The sequence below is a fragment of the Tasmannia lanceolata genome, unplaced genomic scaffold (assembly GCF_043159265.1).
Source record: "Tasmannia lanceolata isolate RefF3 unplaced genomic scaffold, GAP_Taslan_0.1 ptg000003l, whole genome shotgun sequence".
Taxonomy (NCBI): domain Eukaryota; kingdom Viridiplantae; phylum Streptophyta; class Magnoliopsida; order Canellales; family Winteraceae; genus Tasmannia; species Tasmannia lanceolata.
Genome location: NW_027518680.1, coordinates 7,388,764 through 7,409,512, shown reverse-complemented (window position 1 = coordinate 7,409,512; position 20,749 = coordinate 7,388,764). Strand labels below are relative to the sequence as shown.

The following is a 20,749-nucleotide window of genomic DNA, read 5'->3' as shown; positions in this document are numbered from 1 at the left end:
CCTGATTACGAATGGAGAAGGTCTGAGAGCACCCCCAATTCGTCCGAGTGCAAGCACTTGGTCTCTTATGCCATTTATTATTAACCTCGAAGAGTTTCGGGCGAAAATCATATGAAATAGGAACAATTCTCACGAATCGTCTACCTAAGCATGCATTTCCTGAGAATAAAGAAATAAGCATATACAAAATGAAATGAAAAGAATGTGTCACCTAAGCAAAGCTAGGTTATGAGTGACATGTCTAATGGGTGTCTAAGTTCCGGTGGACATACACATGCAAGCTACAGCTAAAGGTATAGTATAAGTACAAGAAAGTAAGAAAACACATCAAAACATAAAACACAAATCAAACCTATATATGACAGGACAAGACAAGTCCTAACTCTAATGCGACTTGACTCGGACCAAGATGGCCGTCCATCCCAGCTGCTCTACGTATCCCGGCCTCGGGAAGAATCGGAGTCAACGTAGTTCGAATGACATATTCTAAACTACAATGCCTAACCATCTAGAACCGCTATCCTAGACTCGATCCACTAGACTCGACTGATTTTTAAAGCTTTTTGCATGATTGCTTAAGTTCAGGTGAATTGTAATTTTTAGGACTCTCTATATGCCTTAACTAATGCAAGTTGATTAGCCTTAAGCTAATGCGGGTGGGCCATATATCCTATGTGTAACTAGGTCGTGCATCTTAAGGAAAAACAATAGGATTACTATATGCTTCCTGGTCTAGCCATCGGTTCGACTAAATGTCTAACCGATCGACTCGAGGCCTCCTAACTCTAGGGACACTCACACGACAGGACACACCATATCAAACAAATCAGGACAGACTCCTAACTCTAAAACAAACCAAACGGCTAGGACAGACTCCTAACTCTAGGGGAAGATCTCTTTGAAAAAAGGTTTTGAAGAAGTTTTGCATTTTTGGAAGGTTTGACAAATTTATTTTTAAAAGTTTGGCTGGACTTGGGATAAAGATCCCAAGCTGCACTACGTACCTCATGAAAGAGGATCAAGCCAACGTAGTTCGAAAACGAACTCTCCTAATACCCTAAAAAGTTCAAAAGCATTTCAAAATGACTGAAGATTTTTGATATTTTTCGACTGTTTTTGAATTTTAAGATATTTCAATGTTTTTTTTTTTTTTTGAATTTTAAAATATTCAATTGTTTTTAGGTTTCAAATTTCTAATGTTTTTGTGATTTAAAATATTCAATTGTTTTTGGGTTTTAAGTTTCTAATGTTTTTGTGATTTAAAATATTTAATTGTTTTTGGGTTTTAAGTTTCTAATGTTTTTGTGATTTTAAATGATTTCAATGCCCTTGTGATTTTAAGATTTCAATGGTTTATGGATTTTAAAATTTTAAATGTTTTCACCCTTTTGGTCAAAGGCCAAAGGGAACACACAAAGAAACACCCTAGGGTAAAACCCTTAGGGTAACGGGGAAACCCCAAACCAACAAACTAATATTTCAAAACAATTTGCAGCAATCTACAAACAAGTAAACAAAAGTCTCAAGAACAAAGAAAAATGATCTAAGAACCCTAGCAGATAAAAACCACTGAAAGGACAAACTTCTATCTAATAGATGAACTAAAAAGGCTACGGGGCGAACTCCTAACATGTAGGATAACCAATTTTAAATGAGAAACCAATGAATCCAACACTCTCTATTGCTCTATAAAGGAGGGCAAATGAGTCAAAGACTCGCTCTAGAAATGAGGGAGACACTAACATGAGGTTGAGTAAACCTCCTAAAAGAGGAACTCCCTAAATGAGACAAATGATGTCTCTAAACAGGGACTCCAAAAATGAGGCAAGACATGCCTCCTATGAGTACTCTTTGCTAAAATAACCTTCTCAAGGACACACTCTAAATGACTCTTTCATCGCTCAATCAATGAAAAGGAAAAGCTACCATCTAAAAGATTAGAAAAAGTTTTCTAAATAAAAGAGGAGAAACCTTACTGGGACTGAGTAAGTCCCCTATAGATGAGTTTGGGCTACTAATGCTTTACTCTTTCTAAAATGACTACTAATACTGTTATAATCCCTATAATTTCTTGTGCCATTTAGAATAAAAGAACAAATAACGGCTGAATAAGAATAACAAATGTGATATTAATGTCAGTAGCACAAAATCCTTATGCTATATATTTTTTTTTACTCAAAGAGATTTTACACCTTCTTACATATCACAAATGTCAAGCCATTATGAATACAGTTCATTTGTAATGAGCTGAACTAGCTTTGTACAGGTCTGGACAAAACTATGAATCAAATTCATTTGCTAATCTAAATAAGTGATGAGGGACTCATTAACACCTAGAAAATACATCAAAGAATATGACCACGGACAGAACTATATGCAAACCTAAGATTATTTTAGTATAAATTTAAACTAAGCAATCAAATCAGTTGACAAGCTCTACAAACCACAACCTAATCATCATGAGTTCCAATTAACTGTTAGGGCAAACAAGTTAAGAATAAATGAATGATGATGATTCAAGCATGAGCTGCTATGTAATTCAAACAATAAAAACAGTGTCATATATAAAATCCATATTTGAGATATTTATTTACAACATGCATTTTAAATAGCCAACATACACCAAACAAGAACCAATTAGGTGTAAAGACTACAGATCAAAGCTAAAGACATGTAATCTTTATTGTTCTACCACTGAAACTTTGTACACTCAAATAATGAAACCTTGCAGGGCACATGACATATTCACAGACTTTGAAGAAGAAATCATGAACAGGACAAACCACACATTAAAATAATCAAAGTAATATTCTTCTAGTTACACTACCCCTCTTTTAAAATTTGTCCTGAGTAAAAAAAAAACAAAACCAAAAACCAAAAATAACAGATATCAAATGACAAAAATATTTTCTGCCATATTTAAGGATATAAATTGAAATGAAACTTCCTTTTAGCATACTAACTTCATAAAAAGACTTATTTTGCCAAATTCTTAAATATATATATATATATATATATATATATATATATATATATATATATATATATATATAATAATTAAACATTCATTCCAAACATACATAAAAGTATCCAAAGTATTTTCGAAACCGAAGTTTATAAACAATTTACACCAAAACGTGTTTGATTCGAAGAAACATTCAAGTTGTCAAAACTTTTAAGACATAAAAACAATACAAACAGGGCCGAAATATTCTTTTAAAAGAACATGGTGTATTATAAAACCTTATTAATGATTCATAGGTATTGAAATGTCAGTGACCATAAGATATATGAAAAAAAAAAAAAAAAAAAAAAACTTATCATAACATACATAGGTCCACTCTATTTCATCCATTGTGACTCACTTCATTGAATCTATGAGGAACTAAGAGTCTGATTGAATATGAAAGCACAACATAACTTCATCCCTAGTGATTACAGTAACTCTGTTTATCCCTTAGCATTCGAATGAACACCAAACACTCAAAAACAATCCTTGCCAATTCATACAGACACTACAAATTATTGTGCACAAAATATTATCATACAATCACTTCAACCTTACTTTTAGTCGTATGAACGAACCACAAGACCTCTCAACGTAACACAATATCAATGACTCATAAGAACTCACAGTTTAACTCCATGAAAATGAGCTACAAAAACTATTACTTTAGCACAATGACAGCAAACTCTAACTGGTTTTCAAAAGCAATGGTCATATAAAAAAAAATGGAGAGAAGAATATACAAACCTGCAGAAATGATAAGAAAACATTATGGTGCTATGACAAAATAACTGAATATCCTCTTATCATTTGAATCAGGCTTCATTCTTGATTGAGGATCTTAGCTAAATAAAATATGCCTAAAGCTTGACAGGGTTTATCAATAATGAAATTGACTATCTTTTTTTCTTTCTTTTTTTTTTTTTTTAAAAAAAAACAATTAAAAACACTTAATGATGAACAATGTTATTTAAAGAAAAAATCAGGCCACATCAAATGAGGCAAAGCAAAATTACTTCCTCCCTCACCCCTTTTATTCTAATATGAAAAGTCTGCAAGCATATAGGCATTATCACGTTTCAGAATATGGTTTAAAATTTGTAATGAGATATCAATGTTTGAGTTAAAGAACCTTTTATTTGTATAATATTCCAAATACTAAAACATATACCTCCATATGTTTACTCGGTTCACTGAATAGGTAAGAGAGTGTAGTAAAGACAAGGTTAGAAACAATAAAAGATGATTGGGTTACCCTCATTCAAATACATGTAATGGCTGCCAATATCATAAAGGTGCAAGGGCTTCTAATATTAAATGGGTATGATGGCTGCCAATGTCAAAAGTAATTAGGGGCTACACATACCCAAAAAGGTTAAGGGCTGCCCTTATTAAAAATAGTTAGGGAGCTACACATACCAAAAACTGGTTAGGGGCTACACATATCAAAATGGTTTGTAGGGGCTGCTAATTATGAAAAAGATTTAGGGACTGAACTGTGCTAAAAATAATGCTGCACTGTGTTTAAAAAATAGGGGCTGAAATATGCTAAAAAACAAGGGCTGACTTGGGCTAAAACAGGGGTTGTAATGAGGGCTAAAACTGGTAACAAAAAGGGTGAATCTGCGGGCAGATATGTACTTAAAACATAGACTGATTTGGGCTCAAAACTGGACAGATTTGGGCTCAAAACTGGACAGATTTGGGCTTAAAACTGGGACAGATTTAGGGGGCAAAAAGCGGGGCTCAAACAGGGGCAGATTTGGGTTCAAACCTGGGGCAGCAATGGGTGAAAAATGTGCTGAAGCAGGAGGCTGAAGTTGTGAAAAAAAAAATATATATACAGAAACTGGGGCTAAGTTGTGAGCAGAAATGTACAGAAATTGGGCTGTATTGTGCAAAAAACGAGCAAATCTTGTACCTAAAACTGTGCAGATTTTGTGGATGAAACATGGACAGATTCGTGGGTGAAAAACTATACTTAAATAAGGGCTGAAGAGGGGTGAAATATACAGAAACTGTGCTGAAACAGTAGGTATATCCAAGATAAAGCAAGCTCTTACACCCAAAACTTATATGATCAATATAAAAATAGATGATACTTAAAAACATCAGTGTGATCATCAGTTTTCTTGTGTATGCCATCAAGCTATCAAATTTGAATCATTGGAATTATAAATTTTGACAATATGAAACATCCAATTTTCACTTGATGAAAAAAATTAAGAGCCATTCAGAGAAGTCTAGGGACTACTAACTTTCAGACTACATCTCCTCAATGTCTATATTAGTTTATTAATTCCAAACAATTATAAACAGAACAACGTGTGACTTATAACCACTATGAGCCTTACCAAGACTCAAAATCCAATGGAAGACCTGCTATGAGCATCACCGTAACTCTACAATAGAGGAGCTGCTATGAGTATCTTAACTCAACAATAAAAAACAAATTGTTATATACAAAAGAAGGGGCAACTAATGGACATTTCTGTGACTCACCAGGGAAAAACTACTATTGTAAGCCATTAGAGATCAGTCTACAGATGATAAGATATAAGACATAAGACATAGATCTCACAATTCAAAACTGCTACTATCGATAGTTCTGTATATGTTATAAAGGAAGTAACAAATCTGCGAGGCTATTACAATACAACAATATCTATAGCATCATCACATCATTATACTATCCCAAGAGCATGAACTAAATCAAAACAAAGATAGATTCTTACTAGAGGATATCTAAAGAGAGCATTTCACTCTTAATCAACAATAAATCAATAACATATTTCTGTTGCATTAGATAATCATGAATTTAATATTCATTAATAGCTCAATACTTCATACAAATCTGAGTTTCCATATGGTATCCAATTTAAAATGGCATGCACTTTAGAGTGGTCTTGAGAAAAAATTTCAGTAAACAATTCAACCTGATAGAATTAAGGATAAGGAGAAAAAGATTTCCGAAGTAAATATTATCTTAGTACAGACCTGCTCATTTGAAAATATTCAAACAACACAAAACCTTATGCCCAAATCCTTTTGAAGACATTTAACAAATACTATGGGAAAACTGGGTGTGAAATGTGAACATAATTATGCTAAAACAAAGGCAAAATAGGGCCGGATCTATATGAATCTGTGCCAAAACAGTGCCAAGCATGGGCTAGATTGTGAGTAAAATCTGTGCATCAAACAGGGTCTAAAGTGAGTAAAATCTGTGCATCAAACAGGGACAGATCTGTGTTGAAATTAAGCATCAAATGTAGACAGATTTTGTATTGAAATTGTATACCAAACAGGGCAGCAATATCAATATGTAATGATGGCATTAAAAATCAATGAGATGAAGGTGACCATTATCAAAAGATGTAAGGCTGCAAATAACAACTCAAACATGTATAGACTAATGACAATCTCTTCCAGTTTATTTCTTGAAAATTTTTATCATATCATGAAATGATTATGATGCATGACATAAGATCCGCTATAATACTTTGAGCTGCTTAAAGAACATTGTTTAATCTTGTATCATCTTTAAAACAGATTTTTGCATTTTTTTTTTTTTTGACAAATTTAAACATTTGATTCTCAAAAAGGACAATAAATTTTTTTACTAAATATACAAGGCCAGTACAAACGGTATCACACCTGTCAAAGAAAGCATAATATTTTCCAAAATCCATTAGAGAATTCCTCGTAAACAGGGTCTACTCCAACATTCTCCATATTTACTCAAACAATAAAACACATAATGATTAAGTTAACTAAAAAATTATACCTTGAAATTTCTTAACCACATCAAAGCATATTCTGAAAAACATTCAACTCTACAAACCAGAAATGGTAAAATAATCTAGACAAAACATAGAATCAAAATAGAATCCATGAAAATCTATTCTATGACTTACAACTTTTATTCAGACAAACAAACAAAAAGATGATTTTCTCAAACATACCAAGGATTATGATATGAAAACTCTGCTTCTAACTTTTCTACTTCATCAAAGCATATATAAGTTATCAAATCCAAAACAAAACTAAGTATAGATTATGTTGTCATTGAATTCTATGCAAAACAGTGCTGAGATTTATAATTTCATCAGAATAAATATATATATATATATATGGTGTATCAAAACCTCTCATTTGTGATTTAGGACAAAATAGCAGTGATAACCATACACAAAAATGGAACTCGTGACCCCACATAAAACAGATTTCTACTACCATTCAAGGTTTTCCCTGGCAAGCTGGAAATATGTCAATCTAATACTTAAGAATGTCGTGACTACAATAAGAATGACAAAAACGATGAACAAAATGCTACATATTGTGTAAATCTTATGGCCCCACAAGCCTGTGAATATGAAATATAGCTTAAGAGAAATTACACAGAAATGGTAAAATACTGGCCATAAACATCTGAGGGAGTGGTATCTTATACTAAAGTAATGTTGGAATTTCCGCTGGAATTCTTTTGGTAGCACAAAGTGCATGAAATTCAGAACTATAGATTTTTCAAAATATTAAACAAACACTAAAAAAGAAATGATAAGAAATCTGCTATTCATTAAGGTTGATTTATTTCTCATAAGATAGAATTAACTAACAAATAAATATGCAACTTAAATCCCCCTTCTTTCTTTTTTTATTAATGCACAAGATCAACTCAAAACAATACTAATCCCAAATTCCTTGTAAAAATCAATTCGAGCACCATACATATCAATGCTCAAACAAGAAGCCAAATCTCTAAAAAAATTATAAATACCGCCAGATAAAAAATAAATAATTGGATACAAAACATACACTTCAAGATCAAAACCTACTGGAATCTTAAATTGCTATAAACTATACTACCTATAAGGTTAATAAAGCAATAATAAATGATAACATGAATAATCAATTCAACAGTTATAAAATCAAGGAGCTAGAGATCATGTAGATCAAAGAAAAGTAATTCAATTAAAAAAATAAATACCTATTTCCTTTAGATTTTCTTCAGGCTACACAATCAATGGATCAAAGGCTTACAAGGCTAGATGTGCAGATGCTCCTTCCTTTCCTTTGTATAAAATCTTCACAATCAACAGATCTAAGATTTTTCGAGAAAAAAAAAATCACAGATCATAGATCTAAGTGTAAAAATTTGCAGATCTTAGGTTTCTAAGGCCAGAAAATGAGATTTAAAAGCTTCAAATCTGAGATGGAAAAATTAAAAAAGGAGAGACACACAATAAGAACAATCAGACAAGAAAATGAAAGATTTGACTGAAGTTTCACCCGGAGCTTCACTAGAATACGGCCGGAATTTGAAGAAGATGAACGGAAAAATTGCCGGTGTAAAGATCTGAGAAGATGATGAAATAAAACTAGATTAGATTTTCGAGGATTTTTAGGGATTTTTCTCTTTCAAGAACACGAGGAACTCTAGATCTGAAAATGAGCAAGGATCTTAGGGTTTTGTGCCTTTGATCTAAGATTTCTAAGGTTTTATGAAGAGAAAGAACTGGAAATCAATAGTTACAGAGGAAAATAAGGAAGAAAATGGAAGAAGTATGCCGGCCGGAGCTTGACAGGAGCTCGCCGGAAAAGAGACCGGAGAAAATAAACGCGATCGGTTAGGGTTTAAACCGTAAGATCTACTCTCTCTCTCTCTCTCTCTCTCTCTCTCTCTCTCTCTCTCTCTGGAATTTCTCTTTTTTTTTCCTTTTTAAAAAAAATGAGAGAAAACGTATATTTATACCAAAATAAGGGTGCGGATATTGGCACTACCATTGGATAAGCGCACAAAAATTGATGAACGCGCGCGCGCAATCCACGTCTGTTTAGGCCTAGATTCGTCCTTTCCAGGATAAATTCGCCCCCCTCTCAGAATATATTCACCCCCCTCTCTGGTTTACACTATGATTCTCTCTCAGCTCGTTTGCTATGCAAACACGCTCGGATTCGGACGAAATTTCGCAGAGACCTTGCTGGGACTCTAACCTACCTTGGAATTAAATTTGGAGTTTTAAAACATTGGTTTAGTTAGGTTTTGCTCAAACATGAGAGGTTTAGGGTACGGTCAAAATGGGGTGTCTCCGTACAGTTCTTTGTAGGCCAGTGCATCGCACGAGGTTTTTTACTAGTATATATATATATATATATATATATATATATATATATATAGCAGAAGAGAAAAGAGAATAATTTTTTGATTTATTTCAAAATTCTGCCAATTTAACACATCAACATGGTGGTTTTTTACAGTTTATTGCCCTTGTCATATGTTTGTCCAAACTAATTATGTGAGGGTAAACAAGTCATTTTATTATTTCCCCCCTACTTTTTTTAATATGAATGTGTCACGAAAGTCAACATTGACAGCGTTTCTATATGCAAAATTATGGAAAGTTTGTAGTAACTACATGATATTACGAATTCAAGACACCTTTAAAAATATTGGACACCTTCAGATGAACAACAATTATAGAAACCTCTATAGATTGGAGGGCTAGGATCAGCCTATGGAAATGATTTTACGGATCCAGCCTATTTATGTTGTGTTCCATCACATGGACGATTTGGATCAACCTATGATGTGGTCCGTACAGTTCTTTGTCGGCCCTTGCATTGCACAGGGTTTTTTACTAGTATATATATATATATATATATATATATATATATATATATGAGAAAACTGTTGGTGAGCTTAAGCGCACCATTTTTTTGGTGCGCTTAAGTTGTTATAACGCCTCACATTGGTGCGCTTAAGCGGGACCCAAACATTTAAACGAATGGGAGGCGTTATAACAACTTAAGCGCACCGTGCGCTTAAGTTGTTATAACGCCTCCCATTGGTTCCTGTATGTGGGACCCAAACATTTAAATGAATGAGAGGTGTTATAACCACTTAAGCACACCAACACTTTTCCTCTATATATATATATATATATATATATATATATATATATATGAGGAAAAGGATTGTACGCTCGAGTGTACATAACCTTAGGTACGCTCGAGTGCCAAATCACATGGGTCCCACATTTTTTTGGTCATCTAAACCATTCATTTGCAAGGCCCCATCATAGATAGAGTGTGTACCAAAAATCAGCACCATTGAATCATCCTAACCCCTCCAAAACTGGAGGGCAAAATGGGCAGATTTGTGGACAAACAGTGTCTGTCCATTTTGACCTCCACAAATAGATGGGTTAGGATGATTCAATGGTGCTGATTTTTGGTACACACCCTATCTATGATGGGGCCTTGCAAATGAATGGTTTAGATGACCAAAAAAAATGTGGGACCCATGTGATTTGGCACTCGAGCGTACCTAAGGTTACGTACACTCGAGCGTACAATCCTTTTCCTCATATATATATATATATATATATATATATATATATATATATATATATATATATAGAGGAAAGTGTTGGTGAGCTTAAGCTCACCAAACTTATGGTGAGCTTAAGCGCCCCAATCACATGGGTCCCACATTTTCTGTGGTGATCCAAACCATTCATTTGCAAGGCCCTATCATAGATAGGGTGTGTACCAAAAATCAGCTCCATAGGATCATCCTAACCCCTCCATTTGTGAAGGACAAAAATGGGCAGATTTGTGGACAAATAATGTCTGTCCATTTTGACCTCCACAAATTGATGGGTTAGGATGATCCTATGGAGCTGATTTTTGGTACACACCCCATCTATGTAAGGGCCTTTCAAATGAATGCTTTGGATCATCCTAACAAAGTAGGCCCCAATGTGATTGGGCACTTAAGCTCACCATAAGTTTGGTGAGCTTAAGCTCACCATAAGTTTGGTGAGCTTAAGCTCACCAACTGTTTCCTGTATATATATATATATATATATATATATATATATATATATATATATATATATATATATATATATATATATATATATATATATATATATATACAGTTTCCAATTGACACCCTTAACAAAATGGGAGAAAATTCGAGAAAAAGGGTTTTCTCTAATGAAGACATGATCATTATTCCTCTTTAGAACATATATCCTTTTGAGTTTGCATGCATGGCAGAGAGGAAGGTTTATGTCATCGAACCTTTCTCCGATCTGGGTCGCCCTGTCCTACAACGCCTTGGATAAGGGTGGTCTTTGCCACCAAGAACAGATCTCAAAAGCTCATCGCTCTTGTCTGGGTTCCCTAGATCATTGTATTTGTCATAATCGTAAATCCTCTCAAAGGTCTTGCGTTCTCCTTGTCCATTGCCTCGTAGAGTTTCCAATTCCTTCTCCCTCAGCCGCTTCAGACCACTTGGTGTCTGTGATGGCAAGTAAGACTGTTCCACAAAAAAATACACGTAAGTACGTAAAAATATTGTTGCTGAAATGGTTGAAAAATTGTATTTCAAAATTCAACCCATATCTTTAGGTAAAAGGTTTTTCCAGTTAAAACATTTCATCAAAAGATCTTGAAAAGTTTGGAAAAAAGATACTTTCTTTTTGGTAGGTATTGGAAAAAGATACTAGGACATGAGCTTGTGTCCTTGTCCTTGTGTCAGGTTCATAAAATGGCCCTGTTCGCTAAAGTAGAGATATGTTGGTCAATTTGTAAAAAGATGGGGGTATTTTGTCCAGAAAATATTGCCAATTAATGCATTGTTTGTCTGTTGAAATTCATTGGGAGTTATTGATATGTAGTCTTCATCTATAGTACCCCATAAAATAATTGGAATCGCAACTCTCATTAATTTAATAATTATTTTACAAGTTCGTCGATGGTCGCTATAATGATATATTGTTCAAATTCTAAAAAAGAGAAAAGTGTTTCTGTGCACGTGCGCAGGCTTGCGCACAAGTGGCTTAAAAAGCCACCGATTGGTCACTTTTTGTAGACCCCGCAGAGGTGGACCCACCATACGAACCAATCAGTGGCTTTTTAAGCCACTTGTGCGCAGGGAGTGTCCCTGCGCACGTGCACATAAACACTTTTCTCATAAAGATAGTGGTATTTTTATCCAAAAATATTGCAAGTTAATGCATTTTTTGCCGGTTGAAATTCATTGGGGATCATAGAGAAAATCCTTAATTTATCTCTAAGCTCTCTTTATTTTAAGGCTACTGATATTCCCACTACCATGTTTTGATATAAGCAAACTCACCTTGTCTTTTTTACTTAACCAGCAGTCAAATGCTAATACAATCCCCAAAAACTCTCACTAGCCAATTTTTTTTTAAAAAACAAGGTGAGTTCATCTCATTTTCAAAACATGGTAGTGATATTAGTCAATTTTAATAATTGCTTTACAAGTTTGTTGGTGGTTGCTATTAAAAACCAATTTCTTATTAATCTTTTTCTTTAATTAGTTTCGGGTTTTTATTTGTCTACGTAAATAATTTCTTCGTTGGTGCAAGGGTTTTATTTCCCTTTTTCTATTCTTAGGGTCGACAATCAATTCAAAGGACAAAGATAGGTGCCCTAATGAACAGCTGTGTTAAACAACCAATTACTCTTAAAGCTTAACCTGTCAGAGTTAGTGCTCTTTAATCATTTAGATATACTTCAACACTCCCCCTCAATCGCTCTGATACCATGTTAAACTTTTATCATTTATACTTCAATAAGCTGCAACTAGAATAAAATAGAGCTTCTTCCTGCAAATATGCTAAGTGATGAGAGAGAGAGAGAGAGCAGACCTTGTTACCAAAGAAGACCCTCTTCTCTGGACTAGTGGTCTTGGAATGAACCCATGACTTGCATGTAAAATGAAGAGGTCCGTTGGGAAATCCGGAGAGAACAATGTCTTTCAAGTACATCTCCCTGTGGTACTCATTTGTTACAAAAATACCTCCAACTTCACCAAAATTCTTCTCAACCTCGAAATCAGCCTCATATTTCACCCCGTCATTCGAATTACTCAACTTTGACGTATGCGCCTCTACCTTAATTGTATTCTTCTCCAACTCAGTTTCTTCAAAATAAATAAATAAAATGAATTGTGTATAGACCATGAAATCAAATTGCAGATAAGGAGTGCAACAGTATATTGTTTTTCAAATATGCATAGTGTAAGAGGGAGCACAATTTAATGATTAGAAGCGTAAATACCATAATAATAATTTGGCCTTAGAAGAATGAATTCAAATTGAACACGGATGGTGCTTCCAAAGGCAATCCTGATTTATCAGGTTGAGAAGGAATTATAAGAAATCATAAAGGTGAGATTTTATTTGCTTTTTCTCACTTTTATGAGAATGGCAAACTAACTTGTAGGCAGAGACTAGAAGTATGTTGGATGGGCTGAGGTATTGTAAAGCATTCGGCCAATCTAAGATTTGGCTGGAAGCAGAAACTAAAACCTTGATTAATATGGTCGTTGACAAGAAGGATCCCCCATGGTCCATTAAATATTATTGGCAGAAACTTCAATCTTTGGTTATAGAGTTGAGGCCAAAAGTGTCACGTTAATTTAGAGAAGCTAACTAGGTTGCTGACTCTTTAGCTAATTTTGTCTACAAAATTAAAGAGAATCATACATACTGGCAGTGGAAGGACCTTCCTAGAAGGGCTAGGAGCACCTTAAGATGTGACTCTTTGGGCATCCCAGGTATTCGATATAAGTAATTTCCTTTTTATTTTTGTTTTGAGGTAAGGTGGTATGTCCCCCTCTTGTACCTTTTTAATCTATCAATAAAATTTTGAGGTTCGCGCGTTCCTTTGATAAATTCCAGGGGAAAAAATACCATAATAATAAATTCCTTCACATAATATTTTTTTATTTTTTTCATGCAAAATATTGTATTTAGATTGTGGCCAACGAGAGATCCGAAACGGATTCGAAGACTTGTCCAGACCTCCATGCGGGGGTCCATATATATATATATATATATATATAGAGAGAGAGAGAGAGAGAAAGAGAGAGAGAGAGAGAGAGAGAGAGAGAGAGATATGACTGAACTCGCCTTTAAAACAAATTGAGTTCCTTTGAACTCGTGAGACATAAAAAAAAGTACAAAATGCTACTAGAAGATTGGAACCAAGGAGCAAAATAACACTAATCTCTAGGATCCGCGGATCTTGTTGAATTAATATAATATAGATTAGTATATCTATTAAATATCCATGCATTAATAGGAAGATGCCTTCCCATGGTCACTCGTTTGAGTTGACTCGTACCTGACTCACTTTTCGAGTTGAGTTTTCATTTGAACTATATATGTGCGTGGTGGCTCTTCATTTGAACTATGGGTGGTGGCTTTAGTCTAAAGGTACAAATTGCTATCCAACGATCACTGTCATGGTTGTACAAGATTCAGCCTCGGTCCCCACAGCTGCTACTACAAATGGTCGAGCCAATGGCTAAGGCTGCGCAGACCACACCCATAAACAAAGAATTGAAATAGAAATCACTATAGTAGCCAATGAATGGAGTTTTTGGTTGAGAAGACACCAAAAGCGTTTCATTAGTTCCCATTAAAATTTGTCGCATCTTATCCATTTACGGGACCATTATTTGTCTTCCTTTGTACACCCATATTCAACATATCTCTATGGTAACGAGAACGTTGTCATAATCTACCTCACACTCTTCTAGACCAATCAATATAGTATGGGATTTGCTAGGTAAATTTGCGGAAAGCCATTTCGCGACTCACTTTTGTGGGAGACAACAGCCGTCTTAGAATGAGAGTCATAGTAGATTTAGGAGTCTGAGTTTTAGGGGTTTAATCACCGTCATTAGATAAGATCAATGGCTTAGGTAGAGTTTTATTTGGAATAGGAAGTTAGTAATTTTATAGAACCTATGTGAAAGGGTTGTTTGTAGGATTGACTTTATTTTTGCTGAAAATCAAAGGATTAAAATGTTTTTTCTTGGTTTTACTTTGTTCTTCGAGTGTTTGGTGAACGTCCCTTCGATGGTTTACCTAATCGGCGGATGATTGTGAACAATCTTGACTTGTTCTTTGCGCTTCTGGCTACGCTAGTACATGGTTTTAAATTTTGATTCTAGTACCATTTTTGGCCTTGGCTGAAACCGAAATTTCGACCAAAATCCAGTAATAGAAAAAAAAGAAGTAATATTTTAATATATCCAAAATTTCGGATGAAATTTGGAATATATTCAATTTATCGATATTTAAGAAATTTCGGCCCAAATTTGGCAAACTTGAAATTTCTTATTATGTGAAATTTCAGTTTCGGTTGGATTTCAGTTCGAAATTTAAAACCATGCTCCCGTATGCCACTTTTGTAAATAATAATAATAATAACAGCAATTTGATGGCTGCAAATATTCAATTAATCTTTTGATTGATCTAAATCAACGTTTGTCTTTATCTCCCTATCTCGAAACCTCAATTTGCCTCTCTCTCTCTCTCTCTCTCTCTCTCTCTCTCTCTCTCTCTCTCTCTCGAAATTATATGATGCCCGACTGTCAAAATGTAAAGGACGGAAGGAGACAAAACCTGCTGCCTTGGTTTTTGAACCAAGGAAAAGTATATATATATATATATCCTAATGCAAACCTCAGCTAGGTTTCATGGAAATGCTTGGATAAAAGCGTATGTAGGGTACTTTTCACGTTTTTGGGGGATTTTGGATGTGAGTGCATATGGGCTTTGTTTTTTTGGAAATTTTCAGTGTTTAGATGTTTGCATTCACTTTGGTTTTAGTGGTTACTAGTAAAAATGCACGTGCAATACATTTCGCGTAAGAATAACCACAAATTAAGTAATGGCCTAAAAATAGCTGTAAAACCTACAGAAGTGAACTCTATGCATATAGATAGCCATAAGCACAAATGAAATTTTTTTATGATAAAGACCATTTGCCATGTGAATTGGTACAAACATTTAGCATAAGTAAACCCTAAGACAATGTGATTAAGAAGACTTCACAAAGGAAATTTATATTAATTAACCTACAATAAAGTTGAGAGCTTATTTCTTAGATGGATGCATATAAATAAAAGAAAAAGAAATAAATCGAAGAGACAATGTAAGTATTGGCGTATAAATAAATAAAAGTAAAATTTTCAAAAGAAAAAAAGAAGAAGTATGAGAGACATAAATTTGCAAGTCACTAAATAACTAAATGATGTGTTAATATGAAGATGACAAATTAAGAAGAAAGTAAATGTAAACTATAAAATATACCTTCTTAGTTTTGCCAAAAAATAGAGTTTCACAATCATTCATTTCCAATGCATTGACCGATTTTTTATCCCCTTTGGCAGAGATTGGACTGCATCTATGTCAATGAATCTATGTCACTTAGATATAGTACCAATTGATGACCACCTCAACTTAAGTCGGGTTGTTTTGGATTTTGAGAAGCAATAGTGAGTCAACAATAATTAGTTTGTAACTCATAATAGGTTCTCAAAACCCAAACCAAACAGGGACTAACAATTAACAAAGGAAAATGTTATCTGCACTACTATATCTTGATGATCACACTCCTCACTTTATTAAAGTACGGTATCGCCCGCACCATAGCATTATCCAAACCATCTATTGTGGACTGTGGAGACTATTTCAATGTTGAAAAAGAAAAACACATATACAGAACTTCTTCAGATGGAACCCAAATTCGGGTTTCGGGTAGGATCGGGTTGCCCGACAGCCCGACCCGATTTCCAATTCGGGTTAATTTTTCCTAACCCGACCCAACCCGATTTGCCAAAAAGCTTAACCCGACCCAACCCAAATTCAGGTTGAACCCGTCAGGTTCGGGTTGAACCCAACCCGCGTGGGAACATCCAAGTAACAACGATGGTTTCAAATTATATATAGTGCTAATGTCCTCACTACCATATTTTGTAATGGCACTACTCACCGTATTTTGATGATCGCACTCTTCACTTTATTAAAATGTACGGTATGGCCAATACCATAGGATGATTCTAACCTTCCATTAGATGGGCCACATAGGTGGTGCCCCCAAAAGAATTTTCATAGGTTGATCTGAACCCTCTGATCTATAGTGGGTTATAGGTTGATCCGAACCATCCATGTGATGGAACACAACATCAATCGGTTGTGCCCATAAAATCATTTCCATAGGCTGATCCTAGCCCTCCAATCGATAGAGGTTTCAATAATTGTTGTTCCTCTTAAGGTGTCCGGAATCCGTCAATATTTTGCAAGTGTCCTGCATGCGTAATATCAAGTAATTCTTTCGTCATTGTCATATGTCTTTACCTCTTCTTGGTACTTTTTTTCCGTAATTGTCATAGACAGGTACCCTGTGTCGGTACTTTTCGTATGTAGATTACGATTTTACCCTAAAGAAAGTAGGTAATATCATAACGTCTTATTGAAGAGAATAGGCATAATACAACTGGGATACAGATGGAATTTTTGGCAAAGGGTGGAAGAAAATAACCCAAGATTTTACCTTTACATATGTAGATAGATGTAGATTATAATTTTACCCTAAAGAAAGTAGGTAATATCATAAGGTCTTATTGAAGAGAATATGCATAATACAACTGGGATACAGATGGAATTTTCGGCAAAGGGTGGAAGACATTAACCCATCATTTTGCCTTTATATATAGTACGTTAAATGTCAATCGTTGTGTAACGAGCTTATTCTATATCAATTTAAAAAGAATAGACAGGCTGAGTTTGTGCAGTGATTAAAACATGCTAGTGTCAATATCAGTAGCCAATATTTTTATGACAAGTAGTGAAGCAACTTTTCCTGTAGCTTTGCCGTGAACTAAAATCCATCCAAACAAAGTTTCTAAGCGAAAAATTAAATAAGTTTTTGGCTGATTTCTATGCAACGTTGCATAGAAATCAGCAAGACCACCTTGTAATTCAGTGATTTTTCGAGTAGGATCTTTTTGAATTGCAAGAAAAATATTTCTTGTGAAAAATTTCTTCCTGGATAAATTATTTCATTTCCACAATTTAGAGGGAACTGATATGGTTATGACTTATTTAGAGGGATATCATTATAAATTGAATGTCTCTTCAAAATAAAACTTGAACTGATGTGGTTAAAGTTACTTCTTTAATTTTCATGCGTAATCAAACAATAAAAAAGCAAGAAAATCTGGAAAAGTTTTTCTTTTACGAACTTTTCCAAAGAAATCCAGCAATCCAAACATGGCCTTACTCTCCCTTATTTTGGTAGAGAATCTATCCATAACCTTTCATTTCTTGCTTAGATTTTTCCTACATATTTATTTCCCAACCAGTTCAAAAATTCTTATCCAACGGTCACTGGTAGTTCTTTTTCCTAATGATCAGGCCCTGGACCCAACATTTTCCACTTGTACGTGATCCTTTCCATTGACCCAATAGGCAACCATGAGCCCGAACTGCTGGGGTTGGTCCCATCTCATTTGGATTATCCTAGCCCTTGAATGGAAAGGGATTCTCCTAAGCGTTGATCTAACAGATATGGTGTTCGTCCAGGATGGGCTATTCAAACTCTAATATATGTAAGATTTTAATTCCTCCATGTTAGGAGATCAACGAATCGAACGGGCGGATCGGCTTTCCCAGGAGATTTTAATTATTTTGACAAAAATTCAATGATAATAATAGTATGAAAAATCTCTGAAAAAAACTATACTAAGGAAAGAGGGGAAAGGAGCCAAAATTTTGTTCTGATAATCACTTACTTGGATCAAGCTCGCTGCTGACAAGCTCGAGAAGAAGAGATTTACCAACCAAATCGCTTGTATCATTGCCGAAGTCTGTAAGAACGCCGCGGATGGTTTCCTCAATGGTGACAACGGCGTTAACACTGACATTCGTCCGTGCTGTGGTGGTCCCATCTAGGGGAGCATTGCTCACGGCTTCACAGCGAATGCTACCAGATTTTGGTCTCCGGTAACGGAAAATGACTGGGGTGATTTGGGAAATAGATGCAGGGGTCCAGTAATGGGAAGTGAAGGAGCTATGCAGGAGGATGGGGGAGGGAGCAAGGGGAGATGGGTGGAGCTGAGACTTCAACATTTTGGGTGTAGTTAGGGTTAGGAAATATGAGGAATGGGTAAACCAATTGTACCTTATATAGAAGAAGTGCTCTAAGGGCACTCGTTAAGGAGCATTTAAAGCACCTATTTTCATGCACCCCCACGCATATATCCTCAGACACATTTATTACTGCAGCAACGATTGTAGTCGAGATTTTATTTCCATAATTACAATTTCAACAAAATAACAAGAATACCCTTATCTCATAAAAGATAACGAAAATATCCCTACTTCAATCTCATGAAAAATGACAAAAATACTTATATCTCATAGAAAGTGTTAAATACACCTATCTCTTCGGAAAAAAAAAAAAAAAAAAAAAAACTCATATATCATGGAAAATAAAAAGACCTTATCTCATAGAAAATGATCAAAGTACCACTCACTCATAAAAAATGACCAATACACTTATATCTCATAGAAAATAATAAAAAAGACCTATCTAATGCAAGACAATTTACATGGTGGATGCCTCTACACTTACGTACAACCCGAAAAAAATACTGGTGGCCACATTTTTTTGGTGATCCAACCATTCATTTTGTTGGGCCCTGATTTTATTCTCTAATTCAGATCTAATTTTATTCTCTAATAAAATCTTCTCCATAGAATGATCTTAACCCTTTGATTTGAGAAGGTTTAAAATGGACACCGCAATATAAAAATCTACATAGATCGGGGTTAGGATTGAAAAATATTTTCTGGGCACACCCCCAACAAATGAAAAAAATACGTGTGCCGACATTGTTTGGGTGGGTGATCCAACCATTCATTTGTTGGGCCCTAATGTAGATAATGTGGGCCCGTAAAATCTTCTCCATAGAATGATCTTAACCCTTTGATTTGAGGAAGTTTAAAATGGACACCACAATAAAAAAAAATGCATAGATTGGAAGGATAGGATCATCGATCCTATGAACAAAATACACTATCTCATAAAAATGACAAAATACACTATCTCATGAAAATGAAAAAAATAAACTTATCTCATATAAAATAATAAAATATTTCAATCTCATGGAAAATGGGCTAAGGTACTTTGGCTATTATCTTTTATGACATAGGGGTATTCTTGTTATTTTCTCGTAATAGAAATGAAATTGTGGGAAACGGTTCTCTAATAATAAATGTGTTTTGAGGATAAAAGTGTGGGTACATGAAAATAGGTGCTTTAAATGCTCCTTAACGAGCCCTAAGTAATAAGTATACTGTAGGGTTGATAAACGTGTGTTTTAGAGATATAAGTATATTGGTCATTTTTTATGAGTGAGTGGTACTTTGATCATTTTCTATGAGATAGGGTCTTTTTATTTTCCATGATATATGAGTTTTTTTTTTTTTTCGATGAGATAGGTGTATTTAACACTTTCTATGAGATATAAGTATTTTTATCATTTTTCATGAGATTTAAGTAGGGATATTTTCGTTATCTTTTATGAGATAAGGGTATTCTTGTTATTTTGTCATGGTGGGGGTATTTTTGTAAAAACCAAAACCAAGCCTCTTTTGTTGAAATTGTAATTATGGAAATAAAATCTCGACTACAATCGTTGCTCCAGTAATAAATGTGTTTGAGGATATATGCGTGGGGTGTTTGAGGATATATGCGTGGAGTGCATGAAAATAGGTGCTTTAAATGCTCCTTAACGAGTGCCCTTGCATTGATGGATCACCAATTTTTAGATATTTATTTACTTAAATAGTTGTCAAGGGCTAAGTCATAAAGTCGTCTATAATATCATTCAACCACCTTTAG

General features: G+C 34.6%; 1 protein-coding gene across 3 annotated transcripts in view; it reads right to left on the bottom strand.

Moving 5' to 3' along the window:
• Positions 1 to 20,749, bottom strand: part of LOC143849830 (linoleate 13S-lipoxygenase 2-1, chloroplastic-like) — a 63,605-nt gene that overhangs the window by 9,452 nt on the left and 33,404 nt on the right. Inside the window, exons 1-3 of one of the 3 annotated variants that reach the window (XM_077359067.1) lie at positions 18,636 to 19,019; positions 12,694 to 12,968; positions 11,099 to 11,336 (exon numbers count right to left, since the gene is read on the bottom strand). In XM_077359067.1, the coding sequence (XP_077215182.1) occupies positions 11,099 to 11,336; positions 12,694 to 12,968; positions 18,636 to 18,972 (850 nt within the window). In that variant the 5' untranslated portion in view covers positions 18,973 to 19,019. Of the gene's footprint in view, positions 1 to 11,098; positions 11,337 to 12,693; positions 12,969 to 18,635; positions 19,020 to 20,749 lie in introns of those variants that run through there. The other 2 variants (XM_077359056.1, XM_077359078.1) reach the window with 2 other exon arrangements.